The sequence below is a fragment of the Nyctereutes procyonoides genome, unplaced genomic scaffold, assembly GCF_905146905.1.
Source record: "Nyctereutes procyonoides isolate TBG_1078 unplaced genomic scaffold, NYPRO_anot_genome, whole genome shotgun sequence".
In the NCBI taxonomy this organism is placed as follows: Eukaryota; Metazoa; Chordata; class Mammalia; order Carnivora; family Canidae; genus Nyctereutes; species Nyctereutes procyonoides.
The window spans coordinates 9,328,115-9,344,106 of NW_026575135.1; the positions used below are offsets into that span (position 1 = coordinate 9,328,115).

The window sequence follows — 15,992 nt, forward strand, 5'->3', positions numbered from 1 at the left end:
TTGTCAGTGGAGCAAGTGACTTTTGATCTTGGGGTCATAAATTCAAGCCCCATGTTGGGCCTAGAGCTTACTTAGAAAAATGGTGGGATACTACTCTTGGTTTTTCAATGAAAAATTTGCAAGTTGCCTAGATTTAAACTCTAATCATTCAAGCAAAAATGTTAGAAAGCCCTCCAGCTCCCAGCTTCTGTTAATTGAAACATAAACAGAATTTCAAGAAGGAAGAACCATTCCTTTGTGTCTAATCTATTAATAGAGGGGAAGCGGTTGAATCTGGTAAATTTTGCTATGGATTCCTTAATCTAGGCAATGATTATAAACTCATGCATTTAATTTGAACAGTGATAATTAGGTTGGTTTCCAGATGACTCATTTTGTAAGCTTTTGGCCACTGGTGTTCCAGCTGGAGTGGGCCACATGCTGCCTTCCCACTGGTATCACTGGAAATCTTGAGTCAAGATCAAAGCCACTCCATGCCTCTCTGACCTTTCTTCACAATGCACAGTGGGGCCTGGTTTCTCAGCTCATTATTCTCAGATTTGCTCTACTGTGCCCATGGGGTTACCACTTGCAGACAACCTACATGCAGATATTCTCTGGAGACCCTGCAACAAGCCCATTGGAATTCGCACCTTGGATTCTAGCTTTCAGGTGGTTTCCTAATCCAGATGCCAAATTTCAGAAAATCTTACGTCTAGCTGACTCACGGAGGCTCCAATGAATAGAGAGAGAGAAACCCAGCAGGTTGAGGGACGGTGCTCATTTTGTCCCTAGAAGTCTGCCATAGGCTTGTTTTCCTCTAGAGACGTACTTTGAGAACCAAACTAAAGAAAGGATCTCTTACCTTGATAGTCATGTCTGCATTGGATGTTTCTGTGGCATCTGAGACTGCCTCATCTCCCTTTAGCAGCATAGTCTCCCACCCGACTCCTGAGAAAACAAAAACAAACAAAAAAGTGAAATTTGAGCCAAGTGCATTCAGCTGACATGGATAGCCACCTAACCAACATTTTGCAGATTCCAACTCCATGTGTGTTATAAAGGAAACCGAGGTCGCTCCAGTACACCTGTGGGGCAGTTTCTGGGAAAGCATCCTTTCAAAAGTGTGGCCAGTCAATACCTCCCATGTTTTGACTTAATCTCCAACTTTGGAGTCCACTGTCCAGTGGATTGTCCTGTAGACAGTTCCATGCTCAGTCCAGAGTGGAGAAGAGGTTGGAATGAACTCTTCCAGAATCCAGCCCTCATACTGAGCTCTTTTTTGGGGGGCTCACAGTGAATCCTGGGACATAGAAATGCACACATCTATAGAGCTGACTCCAGATTGTTCACTGACCTAGATTCCACACACATACTGGAAATGATTGAGGGGTTATATTCACTTTTAAAATCTATATTTGTTTTCTCTTCAAGTCTTGATAAAGATTTGTATTCCTTTTTTCTTAAACTGTCAGGTGATCTCCAAGAGTAGACACATGGCAAGATACAGGGTTTTGCTCTCTTCACCTCAAAAAGGAGATCCGGGGATGGTGTTCAGAAATACCCATGAATACAATACAGTCAAACTGTACCGGTTCAGATGCAGTTATGTGTGTGAATCCAGGTGGAATGGTCTATATTAATGTTTGAAGTAATGACAAGTATATTTTTAAAAACTCATTTATTGCAGATAAAGTCATCTTCTTAAAAGCTAAAAACACAATACTTAGTAAAATTTTTAAGGGACTACTTTAACCAGTAGAAACAAATTTTATAATGGGTATAATAACTTCCTGCTGGGATATGAATGCTCATAGCCTAAAGTATTAAAAAGATTGTTTTCTTAAATAGGTTAAAATTAGCTTTGTGGTATTTGCTTACACTGCTGATTGCCTTAACAAATAATTTTGTCTAAGGGTAACTCAAGGACAATATTCATCCTGGAATCCTGTGTGAATAGCCCAAATTCAAAAACTTCAATTATCTAGCATTATGTTAAGTCAGGATTGGCAAACATTTTCTGTGCCACACAGTAAATATTTTAGGCTTTGTGGTCATGCCATTTCCGTTGCAACTTCTCAAGCTGCCACTGAAACAGCCAACAGACCACACATAAACAAACGGGCATGGCGAAGTTCCAATAAAACTTTACAAAAACAGCCACTGGGCTAGATTTGGCCCATAAGATGTACTATAGCAGATGGACAGTGAGGATGGTTGCACCACACTGTGATTGTATTTAATGCACAGAACTATACACTTCAAAATGGTTACAATGTGAGTTTTATGTTATGTATATTTTACCACAATAAAAAAATACTTTGCAAAAAAAAATTTCCTAAGCAATATTCAGATTTTCAATTTAACTGATTCTATAATTACCCATTGAGTTGGTATACCATTACTTAACTATTTCTAAAATGTTGGATATTTAGGTCACTTCTAATTTCTCATCTGTATAGATAATGCTAAAATGAGTACCTCTTTGTCTGAATGTTTTTCTTCTCACAAATAATATCCTTCAATAGACTCCTAGGCAAAAAGTATGCATACTTTTAAGGCTAATGGCATGTGTTCCCATATTGCTTTGTAAAACAGTGATGCCAGTTTTACAATACCAACAACAATATATTATGTAGTGATTTTGCTATCATCATCACTTGCTCAATAATGTTATCATTAAACAAATTGTGTGGTAGTGGGAAATTATTTCTTAAGTTGTAGATACACAAAATATTCATTAGAGTATTCTATATATTTTTGTGTGTGGTATAGTAATGATTTTTGTGCCAATTTGTATTCATGCAATAAAAATGATACAATAATTTTTTAAAAGATACTTTACCAAAAAAATAAAAAATAAAAAAATAAAATAAAAGATACTTTACCACCTTTTGTCCTAAATCAAAAAACCAGAGATATGTATAAGAAAGATTGTTATACTCCAGCATTTCTGTAGAGATCAATTGGACAAACCAGATGGTGAAACAGAAACAATTTTTGCATGACATTTTTAAGAAACTAATATGAGATTAATTAAATTTTAATATTTTAGCATCAATTACATTATTTTATAACCTGGAGCCTGGAGAGCCTCATTTTATATGACATATGCACAATGGATTGCTTAAGACCCATGCACTCAATTTATTGCAAGGTGCAAATAGTTGTCTCTCACTAGGTTGTAGAAATTGGGTCAGTTTCATGAGCTGCCCTGCAGTTTCCTCTAGGGAAATTGCTGTAAGGAGGTTGTCAGCTTTTTCTTAAATGCATTTTTTCTGGGAAAGCCATCTTTGCTCCTACATGAATGGATTATTTCCCTGACACACCGTGCATCCAACAGACTAAGAGCCCCTCTTGGTTTAAGCCACTGTTGGCACCTGTCAGATCTGGCTGGCAGAGAGATACAGATGTTGGGCATGATGGACAATTATATGAAATTTACTTAATAGAATAATTTGAATTATCGTTCAGCAAATATTCATTCCCCTCTTTTCCCACTGTGGGAGAAATTTTCTTCCCTGTTCACTGATGTTTGCTCTGGCCAGTGGGATCTTAGTGGACATAACACAATCAAAGGTTTGAAATGCACTATAGCATAAGGAGGACATGCTCCAGTTGGCCTGCAAGGGACTAGGAGTCATGGGGAACAAACCTGGACCCCCCCATCAGCATCTTAGAGCTAAGTCAAGTCTTGATCAATCAAACCCTAGCCCAGCTGCACATGCATTACAATAAAAGCTACTGAGTTTGGGGATGAAATGTCAAGCAGTATTATTGTAATAGTAACTAATAGATATACTCCATAAGCAAAATTATACATGAAAGTCATTTTGGATAAACCACTTTTATCTTTATTCAAATGTAATTCCCTTTCCTGAATAGAAATTTCAGTTGTAAGTACTGATTCGCATCTCTCCCTCTCTCTCTTCACATATATATATTATTTAAGTAGGCTGTATACTCAATGTGGGGCTTGAGCTCACTACACCAAGATCAAGCGTTGCACGCTCTACCAACTGAGCCAGCCAGGTACCTGAAGACAACAGTTTAACTTAGATGACCTATCATTTGATGGAAAGAGTAAGAGGAAATAGACCCAACATTTCAATTTTAAAATGTTATTAATCCTAACAAGAAGTTGTGAGGGCAGGAAAATGATACTTTAAATGCCAGAGGCAAAATTCCTTCCAGAAAGAGAACTGAGTTATGGGTATGATGGGCCCCACATCATGGAAGTAGGAAAAAAAGAAAGAGGTCCATTTAGAAGAAGGAGAGAACCTGAAAGATGCTGGGATGAGAATTGGCAGTAAGAATTTCCACAGGGCAATAAAAAGGACTTTTGAGAAGATTGTTTAAACATCAATTTATGGGGATCCCTGGGTGGCGCAGCGGTTTGGCGCCTGCCTTTGGCCCAGGGCGTGATCCTGGAGACCCGGGATCGAATCCCACATTGGGCTCCCAGTGCATGGAGCCTGCTTCTCCCTCTGCCTATGTCTCTGCCTGTCTCTTTTTCTCTCTCTGTGGCTATCATAAATAAATACAAATTAAAAAAAATAGACATCAATTTATAATTTTTTATAGTGCCGTCTCACGACATGATGCTCCCCTCAGTCTCAAATGGAGACAGAGTGGAGATCTGTTCTATGTAAGTGTCTTGTGTTGGTGTTATTTTGTAGAAACAGAATGAGGATCTCCGGATGGAGAGAAGAGAAGGGCCATGTGCACATAGGAGCTCCCTGTAAAAAGTAGAATCTAAGGAGGACATGTTGATAAGAATCTGGGATAGCGTGTTAGACCTGAATATATACAACAGAGCCTTAGGTCAATTTTATTTGAACACCAAAGGGCAGCAGACCCTCCCATCCTGAGGACTTGGAGAAGCAAGATGATTGATGCTTCTTAGTAGGAGGATGCTCATGCATGTAAAAATGCCACTACTGTTTCCACAATGGTGATTTCCATAAGACCAACGTGTAAGTGCATTGCACCACAGATCGGCAGGGGGATAGCTTGGAATGCTTGTTTGAGATCCTTCCGCTCTAGGGTTTTATCAATGACTGTCAACATCTGCTGTTATGTCCAAGTTCCTGAGATGAATTTCCACTCAACTAAGGTCAGTATTTAAAACAATAGCACAAACATTTCACAGGTCAGATGTATAATTGCAAAAGATAACACATTCTAGACTGATGCATTTCTATTATTAGTTATGTAAGCACAATCACCTCTGATTTCAGGGGACGAACCTATATAAAGAATTAGACCAAAGAATTTTGATAATTGATAATTATATATATTTATATTTATATATACTACTTTACATATTATACTTCCACACACTCTACTTCCAAATAACTTTTTTCTCTTTTGTCCTCTTTCCCTGTTCTCAAGTTCTTATTTATAATTTCTTTGTGAAGAGAAAGCATATTTTATATTATTTCTATAATCTCTAGATTAAAATAACATCTTTCTCCAAAATGAGAACAGGCTTACATTTCCGAGTAGTGGGAAAAATTGAGACCTGTCTACTTATAGCTGAGATATGCTTATAAATTCCCCATTAGGGACAGTTGTATAACAATCTTTCAGGAATAAGTAAAATCAGCCAACCAATTGTTGCTTTTTATACATCTCCTCACTTAGCCCACAGTCAGATGAAGAAATCCATTAGCCCAAGTTTCCAGTTCCCTAGCACCCACATCTCTGGTCTCCATGCACAGGATGCACTCCATTAACTGGCATGGCCTCTCTCTTTGATTCCTGCTGGGAATAGCACATATGCAGTTGACAGAGTAGCACAAGCAGAAGAAAGGAGGCTGAGCTCCAGGCCTGGCCAGAGAAGCCAAGGGCACACATGAGGATCTGCAAGATGGAGGATTTGGGATGGTAGCACGGCAGCCATGAGAGCTTGAGCATAGTAAGCTGCAGACAACACATCTTTTGTGTTTGAACAGAGGGAAACAGGACCAGACTGAACAGAGAAGAGGACAAGCTGCTAAGAAGGCTTGTTGAGGAAGCAATCAATGGAACTGCAGAGAATACTGGATGATTTCTTTATTTCTGATTCTGGTTAGTACTAAAAAATAATAAAAGTAAAAAAGAAAAGATCAGAGACCTAGAGGGAGAGGGCAGCACTATACAGGAGGGTGCTGGCTATACCTAGACCCCCCCAGGACCACTGTGCATTGCTAGGTAAAAGCAGAGTAAGAAAGAAAGACAAGTCGATACATACCCTTATGTACAAGAGTGGACTTTTGCTCTAGCTCATCTGTCCACACGGATTTTAGATTGTTGGGCAAAGTGGATCATTAGTGATGCTCACCAAAAATTTCTAGTTCCTTCCTCTTGTGCACACATAACAGAATTTCACTTCCTGGCCTCCTTAGAATTGGTGGCCATGTAACTAGTTCTGGCTGATGAGTGTGGGCAGCAGTGGCATCTATCACTTCTAGGCAGGAGCATGTAATTGCTGATGCAGGGCCCTCCAGAGCACCTTCTCCTCTACCATGGTGCGTGGTAATGTTCTAGATAGTGTGATTCTGTTAGCCTGAGTCCCAGAGTGAGAATAACACAAAGCAGAGACACAGCCAAGCCAAAATGGCCATGTAGGATGAGTGAGAACTAAACCTTTATTGTTTTGAGACATGGGGATTGGGAGTTGTGTATTACAGTAGCATAACCTAGCCCAGCCTGAGGAGAGGACGGAGCTCTTCCAGACTTGCCTTCCTCATCAACTTCCAGTTCTCATCATAGAGGGTTTTTAGATAAATCTGTACTCTATTGCCTAAATCAATCCTCTCATTTAAATTTTGTCTCTGCAACCAGGCTATAATGATCCATACCTTCTACTTTTTTGAACCGCCCTGTTTCCATTATGCCCAGAGCTTATTGCATAGGTTAGTTGTATCTCATGAAGGATTTACGTTCTAAAGACAAAAGACCTCATCCTGAAGAGTCAAAACCACTCTTGAAAATTCCATAAATCTCTCATATAGTCCAAAATAGCACCATCCTTCAGAAAACCCAACAGAGCCACTTTTTGTTCCAGCTTCGGAACAGTCCGTTTCCTTTGTTAAGTACCAGATGATACTGTTGGCTTATGCTAAGGATCACGTTGTACAAAAAATAGAGATCCGGAAACTGCAGAATTTCTCAGGGTTTGGAGATACTCAGATGGAGAGGTAGAAGAAAAGACCAGCTGGGTGACAGCAGATGAACACTTGCCTTCTCATCCCCACACTAGAGTGTACCATTTAGAGTGCTTTTGGCTGCAGGTAACAGAAAGCCTACTTCATAGATGATTAAACAACAGAGGAGTGGCTCATGGAACAAGAAGTCCCAAGGTAGTGTGGCACCAGACGTTGTTGGCTGATTCAACGGCTCCATGGCCTCAGGGCCTCTTTGTCTCAGTTTGACCTATGCCATTCTCTTGACCTTCTTCCATGGTCCCAAGATGGACATAGCAGTTCTATGTGTCATGAAAACATCCAGAAGCAGGAAAAGGGAGGAGTAAATACACTTCCACAAAAGCACCCTCCCAACATACCCAAAATCTCACTGGTCAAAAATGTAGCATTAGTCTATCTCTAAACCAGCTGTGGAATATGCAAATGGAATTCTCAAAATTGGCTTGGAGTTAATTAATCAGGATTTACTCCCAAGTCAGGCCTTCCCTGGGTCAGCATTCTCTTAATACACAACCACTAGGAGGATGAACAAAGGAACAAAACAGGATTGTGGCCAGCAAGAAAGAAGGGGGACAGGTTGATGGCTATCAGACAAGCAACCAGTAGGGTCTGACAGGCACACGGATTGGAATGTCAGTCATAATCCCTGATACTTCTTAAATGCCTATTTTTCTCTCATTATTTTAGCTAGAAATATATACTTGAATTCATGTAAGTTAAAAACACAGGTGATGCCAGTACTCAGCCTTGCTGTATAGTGGCAGCTCCTTGGTGAGGTGTCCAAAGTGACATCGCGGCCTTCTCCCTCCACTGTGAATTCATAGCTCTGCTCTTTAGGGCGCTCATTGGTGCCTGAGCAGGGAAAGCCCTTAAGTGTGTCTGGCTAACAGTATTGGCTCATTGATGATGCCTGAGAGGGTGCTTATCAACTAGCTTGTAAACACTTGGGGGCAGGGACTGGGCCTAATACCCAGTTAGCCTCCCCAGGTGTCTGTTAAATGAGAAGTGTGAGTTTTGGGCAGCCAGGCTGGAGAGATCAGAGCTTCAGGGTAGGGCATGGGGTGAGAGCAGAGAAGATGGGGGATGCTGAGGGAAAGGGTATGGAGGGCATTAGAAATAGCAGCACTGTTGCTCTAGATGCTAAAGAAACAAACAGGCTGTCATTGGTCCTATCCTTTCCTCAAACCAGGCAAGGCCTTGTGGCCCTAGTCACTTGCCAGCAAATCTAGAGATAGGGAGCATGCGGAAGTATAGTTATCAGACATAAAACATATGGGTGGTGGGACTCTGAGGACTTTGAGGAATCTCCACACTTGGGCTTTAATTTACAAGCCCAAGACCAAGAGTTACATGTTCCACTGACTGAGCCAGCCAGGCCCCCTAAGGACCTGAGCACTGAAGTTGGGGCCATCCATTCACCAGCCCCACCTCACCCTCAGTCAGTGCAGTGAGGGTCAGCATGTAACAGAGGCTCATTAAATGTTCCCCAAATTGAACTGGAGTCAGAAGGGGCCTGGAGCTGACTGAGCTGCTTTCTCATCAGGATAGAAAGCTCCTCTACAATGTCCTTAGCCTCTACGTGATCTCTTCTTTGGCACCTTCCTTACCACCACCTCAGGTCATGCTGATTAGACAGCCAGAATGTCTTAAGAACAGCTGAGCCACAAACAGATTGGAGAAAAGAGAGTCTAGGCAATGGACCTATGTCACTTGGCTTAAGGAGAGAACAGAGGACACAGCAGAGTCCTCAAATGCCAGGAGAGGGTCCCTTTTGTTTGTGGGGACTTTGGTGGATGGACCCTGCTCAGACGTGGCCAACCTTCCTATCCATCCTGGCTGTTCTCCTCGTTACACCTATGCCTCAGCCCTCATCAACCCACTGACCCACACACAGCCCCAGACCTGCAGGGAAGTCTGGAGTCCAGCCTTCTGTGTTTCTAAGAGAGAACTGAGACCTGAGATAGAAAGTAATGGGAGCATCTCCCAGGAAGTTGCTGAGCTGGGGCCAGAAGAGACGAGATTGCCTGATTTCCTAGACTAGGATTCTTCCTGGGGCCCAAATTCGGTCAACCCCATTTTGCAAACAAAAGATCCACCCACTATGAGAGCATTTAGTCTGATAATAACGAAAAGAATGGGGCTAGGGGCCTGGGTCCCACCTCTCTCTTCTTCACCCAAGTCTCTGCACCAAGTGTGTCAGGACAGAGACTCACTCAGATATTTCTCTTCTGGTAATTGCCTTTGGCTATTCTTGGGTTTTAAAAATCTCACTTGGTTGTCGAAGGAGTTCTCAGAAGGGTGGTTATTAAAGCTTAGCGGAACTGCAGAACAATGATTTGCCTTTAAACACTTGGCTTTGGGAAACCCCACCCAAGGATAAGCTGATGGGGCCTGCTTCCTCTGGAGAGAGAGTCCTGCCAGGGGCTGGAGGAGCGAGGCAGGATGTGGCCCCAGCCCAGCCCGGCCCAGCCCGCTTCAGGTGGAAGCTCATCCTTGAGCCTGAGACCTAGCATTCTCTTTCATGGGACAGATGGAAGTGCCAGGCCCCGGGGCCTCCAGAAGCCATGGGGGCAAGGGCAATTTCCCCTTTCTTGGTTCCTCTCCTTGAGAAGACACCATTGGGAAAGAAAAGGTCCACCTCTTAGATGAGCAGTTATTTTCCTCAAACTCATCCAGAGGTCAGTGAACCTTTCCCCACCTGCACATTCCTGTGTAAGGGACACCTCTCTGGGTTCTTCCCAGGGGCAGATGTTCAGGTTGCTCAAAGATGCACAAAGAAAAACCTCAGTGTCTTTCTTGATCAGTGTGCCCCCCTCCATGGCTTCTTGACCCCATTGTTGTCCCTCCAACATGGACACAATAAAACCAGGCATGACAACTAAACTGCCCTGGAGATGTACTATGGGTCAAATGCTTTATCTTTATGTGTAACATCACATTCAGTCCTCATACAATACAGGTACATGAGGCAGGTACAATACTAACCCCACTTTACAGATGAGAAACTGAGGCTCAAAGGACTGAAAACTGAACTATTAAGGGAACCAATACTTAATCCAAGCGCTCTGATCTCAGAGGCTATTTTCTTAACCAGTACACCTTATTACCACCCAAAAGATGAGTATTTCTTTCATTATCAGAGATAGGAGAGCAGGAAACTGGAGGACATATTGAAAAAAAAAATCAAGATTCAAGAGGGGGAAATTGTCTTCCCTGAGGTTCCGGTTCGAGCTGGCTTCTGAGCTCACAATGCACACATCAAACAAAGGTTTTATGGTGGGACCCTGAGAAAAATATGCAGCCGGCACCAAACCCAATCCCATGCAGTTCAGCAAACAATTACTTAGGGTTTGCAGAAGCCTCTCTGGGGGCAGCTAGGATGAGCAGGGAGCGCTCACTCTTGGTCTTGTGGGATCCCACGCATTCTAGTTCTGCAGACCAGTGACCTGAGCATCAGAATGTTTGAATAATGGAAGAGGATTAAGACAATGAAAGCAGGGATCCCTGGGTGGCGCAGCGGTTTGGCGCCTGCCTTTGGCCCAGGGCCCGATCCTGGAGACCCGGGATCGAGTCCCACGTCGGGCTCCCGGTGCATGGAGCCTGCTTCTCCCTCCGCCTGTGTCTCTGCTTCTCTCTCTCTCTCTGTGACTATCATAAGTAAATAATAATAAAAAAAAAAGACAATGAAAGCACCTAGTGCCTTTGAGTATCACCTTGGGTTTGGGCAGCCCACAAAAAACACCGGGAAAAACTTTGGGTGATTGAAAAGGCAATCATGCATTGGTGAAGAGGTGAAAACTTAAGAGTACCTGAAGCTGGAAAGTCATTTGCTGATTCCACCCGACTCTCTCCCTTCAAGCACGGTGTAAGAAGGAATAACGACAAAAATAATAATAGCAGCTATCAGCTTTTGAGCGGTTATTATGTGCTCTTCATTTGTGCTATATTTAACATATATTATCTCACCAGCAATCAAAAGCACCAAATGGAGTAGGCACTATTATTATCCTCATTTTCCAGATAGCAAAAAAGGTAAATAATTTGCCCAAGAACACAAAGTAAGAAGCAGACCTGGGATCTGAAGCTCTCCAAGTTCAGTGCTCATGCTCCAGTATGCTGTTGCTAATCACCTGTGCTAACCAAGGTGCCCTGGGTGAGAAGGGCAAGAAGGAACACCCCTCCTGAGACTGAGAAGGTATGTACACACAGGTACCTGCCTGACACATGCATGTGCTCTGTGTGTGTGTACATGCGTGCACACACGTGGACCCACATATGCACTCATGCATAACTCATGCACAAACCCGCATGTGCATGCACACACGTGCATATCTGGACATGAAGCTGCAGTTTTTAAGCCATTACTGTACACTGAGGAGTCTTGGACCTCCCCTTAAGGAGAAAACAGCCTTTGTCTGTCATAGCCTCCGAGAGGGGATTGAGAACTGGGTGTTTCATCTCCTGCTCTATTTTCAAAGGTGCATTTTAAGCATCTCTCTGTATGTGAAGGGAATAGCAAATTCCAAATGCATGAAAAGGAGAGCAAAAAAAGGATCATGGTACACTGCTTAAAATGAATTTTATGAGACTCTGAGGCCCAAACCAATTTTGAAAATGGTTTGTTTTGGCTGGCCTGAACCAGTCCTCAGAAATCAAAGCCTTTTTAGGTAACCATGCTACTTGCAACGAAGTCAAGGGACTGTTCACAAAGGTTCTCAAAGGTTAGAGAACTAACAGCTTAAAACCTGTTTTACTCTCAAATTAAATTGTGGATATTACCATTCAGAGAGGCTTCTCCCCAAATCCAATGAAAGAGTCTGTTATATTCTCTATGACATCCTAATTATTAGTTTTGCTATCCTGACTTTACTAGGCTGGAAAGATTATTGGATATTTAGTCCCTAAATAATAATGGTATAAAATTAAATAAAAGCCCAAACTGCCATGTTGGATTTAGTTGGTATGCAGAGGAGATGTAGATTAATAATGAAAATAACAGGTGATGTTTGAGGCATATTCAAGGTCTTTGGGCTCTTTGGAGGGTCAACCAACCAGCTAGAGTGCTTGACTTTCCCTGTCTTGGCTGTGAAAAGAGTACCATTGGACAGAGGGCATACGGGAGCATGGCCCTTGAAGACACAAAGAAGTTGGTCTCTGTTATGCCTTTCCCACCACATGCCTCCCCTCCAGCCCCACTGCATGTGCACCCCAGTTCAGGCCATCTGAGTCCCCCAACTCAGATCTGTCTTCCATATCATCACCATTGTTATTTTTCAGAAATGTAATGGTCACATCACTCCCCACCCCAACTTCATTCCTTGAATTTCTGCTGTTTGCCAGGCACTATGCTTGGGCTGAGGAGACCCAGATAGAAAGACCTAACTATCTGGGAGGAGGAGGTTTTCTCTTTGGGCAATCTGATTGCCAGTACTGCTCCTTTCCTCTGAATGGGGCCTTCCCTGACCAGGCATCCAGGATGTTACATTTCCGCTCTGAGTTCTGGGCGTCCTGCCAGCAGAGCTTCCTCTCCTCCCCTTGGGGGGCTGTGGTGGTGTCAGGTGACCTGTGGGAGTTCACCCAGCCATTCAAAAAACCCACTTGAATCAAGTAGAAGTGCATAGGAGAGAATATTTGTAAAAGAGCTCCCTGAAAATTTCATAAAGGTTCTTAAGGTGCTCATCAGCCCAGAAGTTAGGAATGACGACCCTTCAGGCTTTCAGGCATGCTTTACTTCATCTGCAAAGCACCGTTGTTTTAATTTTTAAAGTTTTTCTTATTTAAGCAACCTCTACCCCCAATGTGGGGCCCACACCCACAACCCCAAGATTGAGTCGCACACTCTTATGACTGAGCTAGTCAGGTACACCAACACTGTTATTGTTTAAAATGATTTAGTAATCTTTATTTATTCATTCATTCATTCTTTTTGAAGATTTTATCTTTAAGTAATCTCTATATTCAACATGGGGCTCCAACTTACAACCTGAGATCAAGAGTCGCATGCTCTACTGACTAAGCCAGCCAGGGCCCCTACGTAGTCATCAATATTTAAACTTATGAGAATGCACATGAACATTAAACATCTAGTTTTTCTTGAAAAAAGTTAGAAGACTGGTGAAACCAGGCCCAGTATCTATAGCTCTACAAAGCAGCAACTGCCAAGAGCTGAGTCACTATTATCACTGTTTTAGAAGAGATTTAACTGCTCCACCACATTCTCAGTTTACTTGTGGGTTGATGTCACTCACTAATGTAAGTCTGGCCTCTGATGGCATCTGAGTTTATAATCCTAATATGGTTTCGTTCCCTCAGTGTCCTTCAGGAGGAGCCTCACCAATTCCTTTTTGAAGATTTTTTTTTAAGCAGATTGTATTTATTTACTTATTCTTGAAAGAGAGAGACAGAGAGAGAAAGGGAAATAGAATGGGTACGAGGCAGAAGGAGAAGGAGAGAGAATTTTAAGCAGGTTCCTCACTCAGCGTGGAGCTGGACAGGGGGCTTGATCTCACAACCCTGAAATCATAACCTGAGCTGAAATCAAGGGTATGACCCTCAACCAACTGAGCCACCCAGCTTCCCCAAAGAAGACTGATTTTAAACCATCAATTTAAAAAAACTGACTTGCCCACAGCTGGTTAGGAGCTTATTGTGGGAACTGGCAGGAGAACCACAGGACCATGGCAAGTTACTTCACTCAAAGTCAGAGATTTCCTTACCTATAAAATGAGGACAGTAATAGGAATCACTTAGGGTCTTGGTGTGGATTAAATGAGATAATAATAATGTAACTCCACAGCTCAGTGCCAAGAACATAGCAAGTACTAGATAAAATTTGTCATTATCATTATTTTTATTCTTTGATACCATAGTGGCTTCACTGTCAATGACTTCTAGGAATATGTAGCAACAGAAATTGCAGCTAAGAAAAGTGCTGCCAGGAGAGATAACATATATCTAGATCTAAATAGAAGCTTCTAGAGTCTTTGGGGGGCTGGGATTATAATTAGTACCTCTATTGGATTGCTCAGCTAACTTAATTTTTTCCAGAAATAGTGGTGATAGTTTGGTCCTTTCATTGGCCCCAAATGATCATAGTTCTTAATTAGTCTTAATAGAAATTACTTTAGCCATATGCAAATGTCTGACTCCCAATTTTTAGCAGATTTGGGGGTCTGTAGTGGGATGTCAGCTTGCCTGGTATTATGACCTTATTATGTGCCTCTCCCCACCCCATCCATTATATAGAAAGCCTAACCCTTATACCCTCAGAATGTAATTATACTTGGAGACAGGGTCTTTAAGGATATGATTAAGTTAAAATGAGGTCTTTACAGTGAGCCCTAATCCAATCTGAGGTGTCCTAACAAGAGGATATTTGGACACACGGGGACGCTGCACACAGAGGAAAGACCATGTTAGGACACATGGAAAAACTGGTCATCTGCAAGCCAAGGAGAGTAGTCTCAGAAGAAAGCAAACCTGCTGACACCTTGATCTTGGACTCCTGGCCTCTAGAAGTATGAGAAAATAAATTATTATTTAAGCAGCTCTAGCAAATGAATCCACCTGGGTCAGGGCATAAAACAAGAGAGCCTCTGACTTGCAGCTGATGGGTATGAGACAGTGGGCAATCCCAAGAAGCTGGTTCACAGTAGGGTCTAGGATCAGAATCTTGCCTCAGAGCCAGAGAATGAGAAAGGGCAAGACCAGTGATGTAGGACAAAGAAACAAGAGATGATCCGGATGGATTCCAGAGACAGGGCCAAGGCCCTTGACTGGGATTTTAAATGCTCTTAGCAGACTGCTTGTGTGTGTGTGTGTGTGTGTGTGTGTGTGTGTGTGTGTGTTGGGGGGTGGAGGTTGGTTTGTTGAAAGAGTTTGAGTCTGAACTGTTACAGGGCTCAATGTGTTGAAGGCAGAAGGATAAGTGATATCAATTAATGTTTATATTGTTTGATGACCCAGTGTTGTTTTCAATTCAAGAGTGCTTGTGTGATTGGAAAAAAAAAAAAAAAAAAAGCCTGATGTTTCTCAAGTTTAGAAATCCATTTGGGAGTTTGGTTTGACCCACTACAGAAGTCTGGAAGCTAAAACACAGACACTGTTTGACTAGACTTTTGGGATGCATCCATAACTTTGCATCAGAGGATTTATATCCCAGAATCTTCTTTTACCATCATGTGCAAATTTATCTACTTCTTTCCTGGACACAGATGCAAATTTTTAAAGCACCCACAACTCAAAATGATAAAAGATCACTCTGGTGATTTGATAGATGTTGGGGGCAAAATTATTAATGTGAGTTCCTCCCTTCCTGTCTCCCCTCAGTTTCCAAAGGAATCTAGTTTTGGCTGGCTCCATTTTTCTTCCCTCCTTGCTCTTAAAAGAGAGCTCAGTATTTCCCAGCCCAGGAGGGAGACATTTACAATTCAAACTTTGGGAAATAAGTAGAAAGAACCATGCTGGAAAGGCAAGAGAAAAATGCAAGAGAAAACCAAAAGCATGTGATCAGCTGCCTAGATTTTAGATAGATGAGTAGATACAGGAGAGATAAATGGATGAATGGGTGGGTGGGGGGATAGAAAGAAACAAAAGTCCATCTGTCTACCTATTTTTCCATTCATCTATCCACCTACCTATCTATATCTATATCTACATATCTGTCAAAAGACACCAATGGTTTGAAGCAAGGAATCAAAGAATCATAATGGACAGTCATTGCCTTGTTCTTTCCAACCCTGGTTTCCATTTATTATGTTAACAGCACCTCAATTTCCCTTTGGGGATGCTGTTCTCCATTTCTAGTCTGTGTGATTGAGATAG

General features: G+C 42.2%; 1 protein-coding gene across 5 annotated transcripts in view; it reads right to left on the bottom strand.

Moving 5' to 3' along the window:
• Positions 1 to 15,992, bottom strand: part of PALM2AKAP2 (PALM2 and AKAP2 fusion) — a 335,810-nt gene that overhangs the window by 134,183 nt on the left and 185,635 nt on the right. For all 5 annotated transcript variants that reach the window (XM_055301737.1, XM_055301734.1, XM_055301736.1 and 2 more), the window contains one exon: positions 845 to 930. In XM_055301737.1, the coding sequence (XP_055157712.1) occupies positions 845 to 930 (86 nt within the window). The remainder of the gene's footprint in view (positions 1 to 844; positions 931 to 15,992) is intronic.